Source organism: Aquarana catesbeiana, linkage group LG11 (genome assembly GCF_042186555.1).
Source record: "Aquarana catesbeiana isolate 2022-GZ linkage group LG11, ASM4218655v1, whole genome shotgun sequence".
NCBI lineage: Eukaryota > Metazoa > Chordata > Amphibia > Anura > Ranidae > Aquarana > Aquarana catesbeiana.
In genome coordinates this window covers 2,644,943-2,660,192 of record NC_133334.1, presented here as the reverse complement: position 1 = coordinate 2,660,192, position 15,250 = coordinate 2,644,943, and the positions used below count along the sequence as shown (strand labels likewise).

Sequence of the window (15,250 nt, the reverse complement as noted above, 5' to 3'; positions counted from 1 at the left end):
GGACTATCCCTTTTGGAGCAACCACATTTTGAGGTTGTGGCTTGGACTCAACAACCTGTAATGCCCCGTACACACGGTCGGATTTTCAGACGGAAAATGTGTGATAGGACCTTGCTGTGGGAAATTCCAACCGTGTGTGGGCTCCATCACACATTTTCCATCGGATTTTCCGACACACAAAGTTTGAGAGCAGGCTATAAAATTTTCCGACAACAAAATCCGTTGTCGGAAATTCCGATCGTGTGTACACAAATCCGACGGACAAAGTGCCACGCATGCTCAGAATAAATAAAGAGATGAAAGCTATTGGCTACTGCCCCGTTTATAGTCCCGACGTACGTGTTTTACGTCACCGCGTTCAGAATGATCGGATTTTCCGACAACTTTGTGCGACCGTGTGTATGCAAGGCAAGTTTGAGCCAACATCTGTCGGAAAAAATCCATGGATTTTGTTGTCAGAATGTCCAAACAAAGTCCGACCGTGTGTACAGGGCATTAGTGTTATTTATGTCAATACAATTTTTACCCTATGGATTATTTACCCTGGATTGCATTTGGCCACTCCTATACTTGCGGTATCTGGGGTATTTAGCCTCCCTGGCCCCTCGGCTTTCTGAGGGGTACATGGAGGTCTGCCCTTTGTTTTGCCTAAGTTTGGAATGTAGGCCTGCTTCCTTAAGATATGCATTCATTATTTACTTTATGTTTATACATGTTAGGGGCTTCATTACATATTGTCATTTCTCTTATAGGTCTCCCCTTTTTCCTGTTCTTGGCCGTTGTTTTCTAAGGTGTTATCACCACTTCTCTTTTATTTGGTGCCTCTATTGGATTACATTATCCTGGGGTTCTTTTGTATGTTGAGAGGCCAATACAAGCTTTGTGGATGATTGATGGTATATAGGAATTCTTTGCTCAAATCACTGCTTTTTGACATGTAAGTTTTTTGTATATTTTGACAGAGGTTTTTCATATATCCTGTCAGTTATATGTTATATGGTTCATTTTTGTATTCTATGCATTTATACTGTATTTTACTATAGCACTAACTCTCGGTGGAGCTGCTAGTTTAAGCGGGTCTATTACCTTCACTCTGCTCCCCTCTGTTTCACCGCCACCGGGTCTAGGGTTCCGTTGAGTTTACTCCTGGACAACACAGACACCAACACTGGAGTACGTTTTCAATGCTTTATTAAACAAACTACTTAGGAAGTAGCAGGAAAGAGGTAGCAAGGAAACTTGCAGAAGAAACTCAAATATTCTCTGGTAGGATTCTCTTGACAAAATGTCCTGGTAGAATTCAAGTACTATTCGGAATGCGCTCCCCTCGTGGGACACACTCCTTGCTCGTCTGGATAGGCCTCTCTCACCGGTCTAGCAGCCAGCACGCAGCACGAATCAAAGTCTCTGCCACAGACTTGTGTTGGAATAAAATCCATACGATCCTCTGCCACAGGATGTATAGATTTCCTGTAGTGAAAGCCAGTCACAGTGCTTGAACCTTTAAGCCGAGCCGGCAACACTATGCTGTATAGTTACTTTTGGATGCGTCCTCCAACCGAGTCACCAGGCCCCTCTATAGACCAGCGTGCCGCGTGATCTCTCCATGATGGGTCCTCCCCTGGGATCTTCTCGGTTGTCCAGCTTCGTCACACAGGACCGACAGCTCAGGACCATTCCTCGGCCGCAGTGGTAGGCCCAAGACAAGCCTCTGGACCCACCCCTGTGCCGCAGCATCGTGGGCCTCCCTAACAGAGGACCACAAGGTAGCTCCTTAACGCATACCTGTCAGCCAGGAGGGCCAGCAGGTGGCTGTAAAAACCGACCCCAAATAATGGCGTCTGTCCCATAAAAACCCTCGCCCAGAATGCAACTCGGAGGACCACCTCCACCGAGCGTGCCTCCAGGACAGAGGAGCATCCATATGCTTCAACACATTGCCTTTCCAACCCTGACCAGTGGTAACAGCGACACCCACCGGTCAGCACGGAAACACATACAACGTCAGCCAAGCTGGAACAGAGGCAAACTTAACCTTCCTAATGCACAAACTACTAAACTTACCTAACATGCGGTAGACTGCAAATCTACCAGCGCTACATACTCCCCCCACTACAGTAGACGTTGTCCCCAACGTCTGTCCGAAACAGTAACTCTCAAGCCTGAGAGTAAGCATTTGAGTTTCTTATAACTTTGGATAGACAGAGAGAGGGAAAGGACAGTTTAAAGACATTACAAGACTTATATCTATAAAACATTATGTTCACAGCCGCAAACAAAACCACAGTATGATTGTACACAACCTCACTATCTAACTAGCTGAAAAGCCTCCCAGCTTAATATAAGATCCAATGATCCCTGAAAAGGAAACATAGTTAAACACACACAAATATCCTATACAACAGTAGGAGCAAAGCCTCATTAAAAATGAAACTCTCTTCCCACAATCTATACTAGAAAAATATATACTTTAGGAGTCCATCCCTGCATAAGAACTTTTTACTATAAAACAAATCCAGCTAGCAAAAAGAAGTCCTTGGATTTAAACACGGAACAGGATCCATAGATCTTGACCACGCAGATCTCTTTACCCTGACACTATCTAGCTAGGTAATTTCAAAGTTCTATTGTCCATAATTACCAGTAAAACCGGAGATCTGGCAAGGTCAACGATTTCCCCTCTTTATCCACAGCGGTAATAAAGTACACAACATCATCCTTTCCCGATTTAGGAAGTAGCAGGAAAGAGGTAGAAAGGAAACTTGCAGAAGAAACTCAAATATTCTCTGGTAGGATTCTCTTCACAAAATGTCCTGGTAGAATTCAAGTACTATTCGGAATGCGCTCCCCACGTGGGACACACTCTTTGCCCGTCTGGATAGGCCTCTCTCACCGGTCTAGCAGCCAGTACACAGCATGAATCAAAGTCTCTGCCACAGACTTGTGTTGGAATAAAATCCATACGATCCTCTGCCACAGGATGTATAGATTTCCTGTAGTGAAAGCCAGTCACAGTGCTTGAACCTTTAAGCCGAGCCGGCAACACTATGCTGTATAGTTACTTTTGGATACGTCCTCCAACCGAGTCACCAGGCCCCTCTATAGACCAGCACGCCGCGTGATCTCTCCATGATGGGTCCTCCCCTGGGATCTTCTCGATTGTCCAGCTTCGTCACACAGGACCGACAGCTCAGGACCATTCCTCGGCCACAGTGGTAGGCTCCAGACGAGCCTCTGGACCCACCCCTGTGCCGCAGCATCGTGGGCCTCCCGGACGGAGGACCACGAGGTAGCTCCTTAACGCATACCTGTCGGCCAGGAGGGCCAGCAGGTGGCTGTAAAAACTGACCCCAAAATATGGCGTCTGTCCCATAAATACCCTCGCCCAGAATGCAACTCGGAGGACCACCTCCACCGAGTTATCTCCGGGACAGAGGAGCATCCATATGCTTCAACACGTTGCCTTTCCAACCCTGACCAGTGGTAACAGCGACACCCACCGGTCAGCACGGAAACACACACAACGTCAGCCAAGCTGGAACAGAGGCAAACTTTAACCTTCCTAACGCACAATTTACTAAATTTACCTAACATGCGGTAGATTGCAAATCTACCAGCGCTACATTACATTTCAGAAATGGCAAATTGTCCCTGATGAAGATTATATTTACATATTTAGAAACGCGTCGGACTCTCACTCATGGATGATGTTCATTTATGTAGTGGAATTTCTTTGCCACCACTGTTAATTTTTGTATACAATATTTATGTTATCTATGTGATTGTCTTTGTTAGGAGTCTGGTTTTTAAACTTTTGTTGTAATAAAATGTAATATTTTATATTAGTTTTCTATACATTCAATAATTGCCCTTAAAATCCCATTTTTGAGGCTCTTTCTGTCTTTAAATTTTGAGGGATGATGGCAATTTACACGTCAATCTCTGGGAGCCTACTTATTGTTTAACTGATCTGCTTGTGCTGTGACTAATAACAGCACAAGCGGTGCGGCCCCCTACCTGGAAGTGCGAAATCACGTATATACAGTATGTGATTCTGCACAGAGCAGCCGCCCTGTATGAGTAAAGCTATTATAGTGCGGTGGGCAATTGATTAAAGCTGGCCATACATGGATTGAAATTCTGTTGGTTCAGCGGGGATCGGCTAAATTTCAATCCATCTATGGCCATTCCCGCTTGAAAATAATTTGTGTTAAACTGCACAAATACAGTGTGACATAAAAAAAAAGTAAAACCCACCATTTTATTTTTTAGGGCCTCTGCTGAAAAAAATAATATATTGCTTGGGGGGTTCTAAGTAACATTATAGCAAAAAAAATACAGGTTTTTACTTGTAAGCAAAAAAAGTGCCAGAAAAAGGCCAGGTCTTCAAGTGACTAGAGTCCAATCAACTTCTAAAGTCCAAAACACCTTGCAGGATCAAATCACCCTCTGCAACAACCCTCTAGAATCTAACCACCCATTGAATACCTTTTTAAGGCTAAAGAGAGAGAGAAATGGACAAAATACCTAAAACAACTAGAAAGCTGCATAACTACATTTAATTCAGTATATAATGTAGATGAGTGAAGCACAAGACTGTAATGCCCCGTACACACGGTCGGATTTTCCGATGGAAAATGTCTGATCGGAGCGTGTTGTCGGAAATTCCGACCGTGTGTGGGCTCCATCGGACATTTTCCATCGGATTTTCCGACACACAAAGTTGGAGAGCAGGAGATAAAATTTTCCGACAACAAAATCCATTGTCGGAAATTCCGATCGTGTGTACACAAATCCGACGGACAAAGTGCCACACATGCTCAGAATAAATAAAGAGATGAAAGCTACTGGCCACTGCCCCGTTTATAGTCCCGACGTACGTGTTTTACGCCACCGCGTTTAGAACGATCGGATTTTCTGACAACTTTGTGCGACCGTGTGTAGACAAAACAAGTTTGAGCCAACATCCGTCGGAAAAAATCCTAGGATTTTGTTGTCGGAATGTCCGATCAATGTCCGACCGTGTGTACGCCCTATAAGGCTGTCAGTAATCTGTATTTTGCCTGAAGTTCATAACCATCATCACTGATGCTATGAGCACCACCACCAATAGCATCAACACTACTGCCACCAAAACCACTACGATTGCCACTACTACCTCTTCCATTACCACCAAAACCTTCCCTAACATCACTATGAATATCACTACCAGCATCGTGACCACCACTTCCAATATCAAGAAGCACCAATCCCATTGCCATCTCTTTTGTAGAGCTATGTTAGCCCCTCAATATGATAAAATCCCGCACACCTAATGCACATTACCCAGTGCTTATCTGGGATTAATACATTTTTTATCATTAGGAGTCAGCTACTTAAAAACGATGATAATCGCCCAATATTAAAATATAACCATAAATACAACAGCGCTCCACAATATTTTCAAACGTTCATAGTCCTCCACCCATTGGTGATGAGAGAGTGTAGAGAAACAGATGGTGTAAAGGTTTCTTTGAGTAGGGCAATTCACAGCTCCAACCCCCCACCATTAGAGGTCCCTCAGCCTTTGTGCTCAGTGGATTACAACCCCTCAGGATGACGCTCTCACCACAAATCAATGTCTACCACATAAATGATGGGCAAATTGTACTTTTTTCAGAAATCCTTCAGGTGAATTCCTTAGAAACCTTCCTCTCCACAGCGGTCATACTTCCAAAACTCCACACAAGGACACAAGGAAACACACGTGTTGTAATCCTGTTTCTGACATTTATTACTAAAATCTTCCTATTAAAATACACTCACAAAGATAAGAGCTTTCATGGCTTTGTCAGATATAAAAATGCCATATGTCCGCTCCCAAACTATCTCACCACTCTGTGGGGCCCCACGTCACGTCCCAATCAACAAGCTGACGTCACTTCCTACCAAAGGGTGATTGACCTTTAGTAGTGGAGGATTGGAGCTGTGAATTGCCATACTCAAGGAAACCTTTACAACAATAGGAAGACAAACATCTCTTTACTCTTCAAATAGCATCTTTTCTGTAGGTAACAGGGAATGGCCAATGTATCTAAGACCCTCCACAGCAGTCCATAAAGCAACCTCTGGTACTTAGTTCCCATCTCTCTCACAACAAACAGTCACCAATGGCTTTATTAATCCGGGAGGATGGGTGGGGTTTTTTTTTCTTGCGGGGGGGGGTGTGGCTTTTTTGCCGCGCCCCCCCCATGGCTCCCCCATTGCTGCTATACCTTAGATCAGTGTTTCTCAACTCCAGTCCTCAAGGCGCCCCAACAGGTCATGTTTTCAGACTCTCCATTATTTTGCACAGGTGATTTGATCAGTTTCACTGCCTTAGTAATTTCCACAGCTGTTTCATCTAAGGGAAATCCTGAAAACATGACCTGTTGGGGCGCCTTGAGGACTGGAGTTGAGAAACACTGCCTTAGATAACCACTGGCCACCCTGCATCTGCAGGTAGATCCTTAGTGAGGGTGATAACAAGAACCTTCTCCAGATCTAGGACTTCTGTGCAGTGCCCTCCAGAAGATGTAATCCTCAACCAATCTTCCCCAGGCCCTCAATCCAGCTCCTGTTAGGGCCCAGATTACAAGCTGTCTAGGCTATTTCCTAGTGGCAACAGCCCCCAATAAAATTGGAACCTTCCTTGGAAAGCAAAGAACACTCTCCCCAGGGCTTCAGACTATTTATCACCTCCCCAGACCCCTTCTGGACACTCCTCTGCAGGAATTGGCTAGAGCATAATAAATATTCAGGCTGGTTATCTGAATCTCCCTCCCTGTGTCCTGGAAGCAATCAAACTACCAGCCTGTGAAACCCTTGACAGGCCAGAACAATCAATCACCGCTCCCCTGACTACAGAAAGGTTCAAAATCTAAATTTGCCCAAAAATCCTACAATAGGGGGAGAGGGTGCTACACACCTGCTCTACATTTTTAGATGTTTTCCTTTTCCTTTTCTTTTTCTTTTTTTTTTTTTTTTTAGGTCTAGCTTCTGGACAAATTTATATAAAGCAGTGTGATACTTCCTGATTGTTATAATCTGCACAGTCTGTGGATATGATCTCGTTATTTCTGCAGATTAGATTAATAATGATTATTCTCTGTACAGCTCCTCCATCGGCTGATGTGACACCAGAAAAAACAACCGTAGAGGAGGGGAAGGAGAAGACGGTAATGTGTGGGGTTCAAAACTTTTATCCAAAAGATATTTCCATACGCTGGGGTGAATATCGTAAGGGTTCTTCTGACTTTAAGACCCTAGACATCTGGACCTGTGTGAAGAGCGTGCTTATGAATTCAGACGGGACGTACAATGTGACAAGTCTACTGTTTGTGAGCCCCAAGATGGAGGACAATGGGAACATCTATTCCTGTATTATCAGCCACCGATCTCTGCCGACTGGACTGTCCAGGAATGTCACCCTCACAGTGACAGGTCAGTAATATCTCTTATGTCATCATCAGTATTATGAGCTGTATTGTGGTGGAAGCAGACACACACACACAAGAGGTTGAAGGCCAACTATGGAAGGACTTGTTTAGTTTTAGATGGAGTTGGGAGGGGATAGAGCCCCTTATATTACTGTCAGTATCACTTCTTCAATTGTATGTCGGGACAAATTAAAAAAACATTTACGGTACATATCTTTTTTTTTTAAAAGCTAATTTTTTTATTTATTTTCAATACACAACAAACAATAAACACACAATTATGCATTTGGAGCGAACATCACTCAATCCTTAATAGAATACATGTATCTGGCATACAGTCAGTGGACACAGATCTACACACAGGTCAGGGTTTAATACCTCATAACTCAAACCATTCAGAATTCGGGGGCATATCTTTGTGTAACTTAATTGGGAGTTATAGCCTCAGTCGGTATATTAAGGAGCAGGTGGTATGGTACTGCCGGAGCTGACCCAAAAGTCCCAAATCTTTGTAAATTTCTTTGGGCACCCTCTGGCTTCATATGTCAATTTGTATAATGGTATAGCCTGGTGACAATAGTAAGCCAGAAAGTTATAGTCATCATCAATATATCCCAATAAGCATCGCAAGGGATTGCAAATATTAGGTATCTGAGCTATGGAGTTGATGAAGGCCGAGACCTCCAACCAAAACTTCCTCATCGTAGTACACTCCCACATCAAATGGAAGAATGTGCCATCAGCCATGCCGCATCTAGAGCACAGCGCAGAGGGTAATTTGTGTAGTTTATATAGTAAACATGGTGTAAAATAGGATCTGTACAACAATTTAGTCTGGATGACCTTGTCACGAGAGGAGATGAGAGAGGGGACCTGGAGAGGGAGAACTTCCTGCCAGATATCCTCTGTCAACTCAGGTATGTCAGATCACCATCTATTTGCAGTGCTGCTGAGCCTATTGGTTGCGGAGTGTAAGAGGGACCTATAGTATGTAGAAACTAGTTTAGCATGAGAAGAATTAGTCAGTAGTCGTTCTAGCAGAGAAAGTTGAAAGAACATATTACAAAGGCCGAACTGTGTTGCAGCAGTGTGACATATCTGCAAGTATATGAAGTAGGCCATGGGGGGGAGACCGTAATCTCTACAAAATTCCGCAAACGAGCAGAACATATTATCTAAAAATAAGTGCATAATTGTTTTCACTCTCTACCCCCCCCCCCATTTAGACCAGAATCCTCCATCAGTTCTATGAAAGATTTCTTCTAAGCATGGGTTCCCCCAAAGTGGGGTGTTAGGGGAGTTTGTATTATGTGTGTCGGACCGCAACATTAGAGAGCCTAAAAATCCGTAGTGTCTTTGCCAGGACCTTCATGCCCTCTCTTCCCCTAATGCCACGTACACACGAGCGGACTTTACGGCAGACTTTGCCCGGCTGACTTTTCGACGGACTTTCTGAATGAGCAGACTTGCCTACACACAATCCACCAAAGTCCGTCGAATTCGTACGTCATGACGTAAGACCGGACTAAAACAAGGAAGTTCATAGCCAGTAGCCAATAGCTGCCCTAGTGTGGCTTTTTGTCCGTCGAACTAGCATACAGACGAGCGGACTTTTTGACCGGACTCGTTTTCGACAGATTGATTTAAAACATGTTTCAAATCTAAGTCTGTCCAACTTTGGAGAAAACAAAGTCCGCTGGAGCCCACACACGATCGAATTGTCTAACGAAATCCCATCCGCCGGGCAAAGTCTGCCGTAAAGTCCGCTCGTGTGTACGCGGCATTAGTGACATTCTATGTACCAAGTTCTGGAGGGACTCATAGGAGGTAAGAATGGCTGCCTCCAGAGCAGTGGCCACATTTTTAGCTTCAGGGTAAAACCACCAATGCGCATGTGCCAGCTGCGAGGCGATATAATAAGTTTGAAGACAGGGTAGGGCCAGACCTGCCTCCACAAATGGTAGTTGTAGGGTATTCCTAGCAATACGAACTTCCCCTCCCCTCCAGATAAAGGTGGTAAGAATTGAATCTATCTCCTTAAATTTGACTTTTGTAATATATACTGGTGAGTTACTTAGAATGTACAGGAAACGCGGTAGAAAAATAATTTTAAAAATATTTATCCTACCCAGTAGTGTCAGGGGAAGATGACTTAAATGTGTTTCTCATTCTACTGATCAGAGGATCCAAGTTAGTCTTAATATAAGATGAGACTGGGTGTTGTATCAAAACCCCTAGATATATAAAGGAGCTGACTATCTGTAATGGGCATGAAGGCGGTAATACTATTGATGTTTCCTGGTCTATCAGGAATAAGAGAGATTTATCCCAGTTGACCTGAAACCCAGAGAAATGACCGAACCTTCGGTTAATATCCAGGGCCGGGAGAGACGATTGAGGGTCCGACAGGTAGATCAACATGTCACCAGCATAAAGGGATACCTTCTCTTCCAAACCACCAATTGTTAGTCCCACAACCTCCCCACTGGACCTTATCAGAGCTGTCAAAGGTTCTATCGCCAGTGCGAACAGCAGCGGAGATAGGGGACATCCTTGTCTGGTGCCTCTCTATATCAGAAAGAGCTTCAGATACAGCAATTGCACCCATCTAATAAAGGTGTTGCCAAAGCCAAACTTTGCCAAAACTTCTAGAAGATATGGCCATTCGACCGAGTCAAAGGCCTTGTGAGCATCTAGGGCCAAAATGGCCCTAGATCCCACATTGTCATGAGCGGCTTGCATATTGGTAAAAAGTCTGCGCAAGTTAATGGAGGTCAATCGCCCAGGGATGAACCCAGTCTGGTCTGCTCCAATAATAGTAGTAATGACTGTATTCAATCATCAGTCGAGCACCTTGGCCAGAATCTTTACATCTGAGTTAACGAGCGAGAACGGTCGATACGATTCGCAAAGTAGGTGGTCCTTATGGGGCTTGGGAATGAGGACAATCAGCGCCTCCGACATGGAAGGCAGTAACTGTCCCCTCTTCATGGCATAGATATATACCCTAAGCAAGTGAGGGATCAGTAAATCCCTAAAGTGCATGTACCACTCTATGGGGAATCAGTCTAATCCTGGCGTTTTATTTCAGGCAAAGGACTGTATGGCATCCCCTATTTCCTCAGTCGTTAGAGGAGCATCAAGCAGTAAGGCCTGATGATCCTGTAGTTTCGGCAGCGATGTATCAGACAGATAGTCATCTAGTTTTACTATAGTGTAGTGAGCTCTAGTGGCATATAAGAAAGCATAGAATGAGACAAATGCCTCCATTATCTCTCTGCTTTGTTATACCACTACTCCCGCTGAGTTCATAATTCTCGGGATGCTGCATGGCTTATAGTCAGGTCTGGAGAGATAGGCCAGCAGGCGACTGTTTTTGTCACCAAACTCCAAAAGTACTAGATCTAATTCTCTGGCTCTGTGCCGCCAAGCAGCGGCAGCCAAGCAACATGTGTCTCAGTGGTAGGAAATGCAGAATAAGTAACCTCCACATCCCTAAAACCCCCCTTCTGCCCCCACCAATCTGGACTGAGGCGTCTTACAGGCCTGCCCAATAGCTGCAGCAAAGGAGCCACGTGTGGTGGCCTTGAAGGCATCCCATACCACTGGGACGGAGGGGCTCTGCCTGTTGGTTATCCAATAGGATTTAATTTTGGCCACACTCTGGTCCACTACAGCCTGATCAGCCAGCCATAATGGGCTTAATCGCCATACCCGGTATGAGGGGGAGGTGTCCAGGATGAAGTCCACCAACAAAGGGGAATGGTCAGACACCGCCCTGGGGAGGTATTTAACATCAGTCACCAAAGTGAGTAAATCTGACGATACCAGACAGAGATCGATACGAGACATTGTACCGTGCGACTGACTGTCATGAGTACTCCCTCCCATCTGCATGCTTCCATCTCCAGGCTTCCACTAGGTCAAATTGGGTCAGATAGGAACCCAAGGGTGTGGGGGGTAATGTAGAGCAATGTAATCTATCCATGGAGTTATCAAGTACTGTGTTATAATCACCAGCTATCAATAGAGGGCCCTCGGCAATTGCCAATATTGAGCCCATCACTAGCTCAAAGAATTGTTTAGTGAAAGGTGGTGGAGCATATAGGCTTTATATGGTTTACCAAGGAGTTCAAGTACAAGAATTACGAAGCAGCCACTCGGGTCTAGTTTAAAGTGTTTGATAGTGATAGGCGCTGATTTGGCTATAAGGATAGAAGTACCCCGGGCGTACGTTGAGTATGTGGAGTAAACAGCATATGCAATTTTCGCTCTTTTAAGGGCCATGACCGCCCTGCAGATGGGTTTCCTGGAAAAGGATCACATGCGGATTATGGCGCGCCAAATATTTAAACATGAACAACCGTTTCACTTTGGAGTTAAGACCTCGAACATTCCATGAAATTACACGTAGTCTAGTCATGAGTAAACATAAAGCATAATAATTGAAGCCCAGTTCTCACAGCACATCAGAGACAACCGTATCATGTCGCTCGGTGTGCCCTGAGAAGTATAAGGGAACAATGAAAAACTATACATCTGAGAGAGCAGTGTGCCTTCTGTATATAACAGCTGTATGCCAGAGAGGTTGACTAGACCAATGAACCGATGACTAATGCCGCGTACACACAAGCAGACTTTAGCGCAGACTTTCTGAATGAACAGACTTGCCTACACACAATCAACCAAAGTCCGTCGAATTCGCACGTGATGACGTACGACCGGACTAAAACAAGGAAGTTCATAGCCAGTAGCCAATAGCTGCCCTAGCGTGGCTTTTTGTCCGTCGAACTAGCATACAGACGAGCGGACTTTTCGACCGGACTCGAGTCCGTCGGATAGATTTGAAACATGTTTCAAATCTAAGTGCGTCCAACTTTTGAGCAAACAAAATCTGCTGGAGCCCACACACGATTGAATTGTCCGATGAAATCCCGTCCTCCGGGCAAAGTCTGCCGTAAAGTCCGCTCGTGTGTACACGGCATAAGGGTTTGTGGATAAAAACTGAACCAAAGAAGGAGAAAACCAAAAAAAGTCCCAGAACATTCAAAACCACCCTAACCCTCCCAGCTCCCAAACCCAAACATATGAGAGCTTTTTTTCACAAAACTAGTAATGCAAAGCAGGGGGGCCATGGTATAGTCCCTCAACCAACAAACTCTGAGAAGCGGGGAGTAACCTGTAGTAATGGACTTCCGTCTGTGTCCACACAGAACAAATATGTGTAGTAAACCAGAGTCTAGGAAAAAAAAATTGTCAAAATTAGCAGGAGAAAATGATCAAGGGGAAAATGGGGACATGCTGACAACAGTTATCCAGGATAAGCAGTGGTTATGCGGCTTACACCGTAGGGTTGGAGACTGTCCCCAGCGTCTGGTGGGTGGGAGAAAGTGAGCGGATTGTAGGGGATGTAGCAATCTTTCCTACTCCCCCCCATTAACATCCACTAAGTGGGGGGCTGGAGACAAGGGGGAGATAACTGTGTCAAAGAATGGGTATTTTCAGTGAGGAGGAGATCTCTGATTCTGATTCCTTTGATCCGAGTGTCGCAGGGTATCCACCCAATGTGACGCCTCCTTAGGATCTGTAAAGAAATAGGCCTTGCCCTGGTAAATGATCCATAATCTTGCAGGATACAGAATTCCATAGGGTAAATGTAGATCTCTCAGCCTCCGTTTGATGGCATGAAAGGTAGCCCTCTGCTTTTGTGTAGCCACAGAGAAGGAAGGAAAAATAGTGATTCCATTGCCGTTGAAGGATAGACAGCCTTTTTCTGCCCTTGGAACTGCTTCCCTGTCCCTGAAATGCAGTAGTTTGAGGAGTATGACACGTGGTGGGGCCCCAGGTGGCAGGGGGCGCAGGGGGACTCTATGCAGTTGTTTAATGGCGAATAGCGGTGAGAAGGTAGAGGCGCAAAAAGTGGTTGTCAGCCATCGCTCCATGAAAGCCTCAGGAGCTCTGCCTTCTGAACCTTCCAGGAACCCCATAAAGTGCAAATTATTACGTCTCAGGCGGTCCTCCATGTCTGTCAGCTTGTCAGCAGTGTGGTCTTGGGCCTCCCTAACAGAGCCCTGCAAGGGATGCACCTCATCTTCCAATGCACCTATGCGTTGTTCAGCATTTGTCACTCTATGACGGAGGGTGTGAACATCATGTTTCAGGAAAGACAAGTCAGTTTTGATAGAGTCCATTTGTGTGGTGAGGGAAGCATGGCTGTGCTGTATAGCCTCCATGATCTGTGTCAGGGTGGGTTCAGTGTGGCCTGTGTCAGGATGTGCAGCTTCAGGAGAATCACTATCAGTGTCCTCAGGAGGGGAGAATAGAAGGGGGTCAGCAGGGCTAGAAGCAGGGATGTGGATGTGCTGTGACTTAGCCTGCTCTGGAGGCTCCCGCGCTGAGATGGAAGAGGAGGGCTGTCCATGCTGCTGTGCCTTGTTCAGACCGGTGCCATTTTGCATCTGCCTAGATGGCGGCATCGGCGGCGTGAATCCCAGGGCTTCCTCCATGGCATGGCCGTAATTGATCATCCCCAGGTGTGCTCCAGGGTTTTGAGGGTCTGAAAAGGTAGATGGGACCCCCGGAGACTGCTCTGGTTTACAGGATCTGTTAAGGATGTGTGTGGCTTGGACGGAGCTCAGGCGACTCACATCCTCACATCCCGGTCATTGGCCATGCCCGTACAGTACATATATGCAATACGTGTGCATTTTCAAGATGTCCATACCTTTTAAAGTATCTGTAAGTCCAGAAAATACCTGCTTATTCCATCAGAAACTAAGCCTCTAATTCCTGACTGACAGCACAGAGCATTTTTGTGGACTGAGTGGTGTCAGCCCTGCCCAGTTTTCTCTTGCCAAGCTACTCAGACCCGTCTACTCTCCCATCTCCACAACACAAAGACTAATTATTCTGTGGATCCAGCATAAGGCCTGGGAGGGATAATTACTCTCCTTGACATATCACAGGAAGTGAGCACCGGGCACAGGACAGCTCTGAATTTCTGGCAGGTTCAATAGGTATTTTTTGCACTTTTCAAACAGATACAAAACACTTTGCAATGGAATAATAAACAGACTAAAAGGAACCAATAAAAAGTTCATTGTCAGTAGTGTTGTTCCGAAACCGATACCGAGCATTTGAGCAAGTACTTATACTTGTGCAATTGCTCCCGATGCTTGATCCGATACTTGGGCAGTCAGAGGTGATCGGGGGGGGGGGGGGGGGGGTAGTTACAAGCACCGATCCCCCTGTATAGATTTCAATATAGCAGCTGAAATACAGGGGGATAGGTGCTTGCAACTCTCCCCATCCCCACACCGATCACCCCTGAGTGTCCCAGTATCTTCTTCCAGTCCCCCTCTGTGTCCTCCTCTGTGCTCCTCCAGGCTTCTCCTGTCCCCCGTCCATGCTTGGCTCCCCACTCCGTGCTCCTGTCCCCCCTCCGTGCTCCTGTCCCCCCTCCGTGCTCCTGTCCCCCCTCCGTGCTCCTGTCCCCCCTCCATGCTCCGCTACCCCCTCCATGCTCCGCTACCCCCTCCATTCACCGCTACCCCCTCAATGCTCGGCTCCTCCCTCCGTGCTCCTGCGCCCCCTCCGTGCTCTGCTACCCCCTCCGTTCTCCACTACCCCCTCCATGCTCAGCTCCTCCCTCTGTGCTCCGCTCCCCCCTCCGTGCTCCGCTCGCTATCTTGGATCTGTCAGGATTGAGAGCGGAGGAAGGAGCCGGTAAATCTGTCATTTACCGGCTCCTTCCTTTTCCGAATAAACAGAGTCAGTGATCACTGACTGTCCAA

The 15,250-nt window shown here is 45.9% G+C and overlaps 1 protein-coding gene across 1 annotated transcript in view; it reads left to right on the top strand.

Annotated features, from left to right (window-relative positions):
- Positions 1-15,250, top strand: part of LOC141111802 (uncharacterized) — a 275,091-nt gene that overhangs the window by 54,409 nt on the left and 205,432 nt on the right. Inside the window, exon 3 of the mRNA XM_073603937.1 lies at positions 7,135-7,461. Coding sequence (XP_073460038.1) covers positions 7,135-7,461 — 327 coding nt within the window. The remainder of the gene's footprint in view (positions 1-7,134; positions 7,462-15,250) is intronic.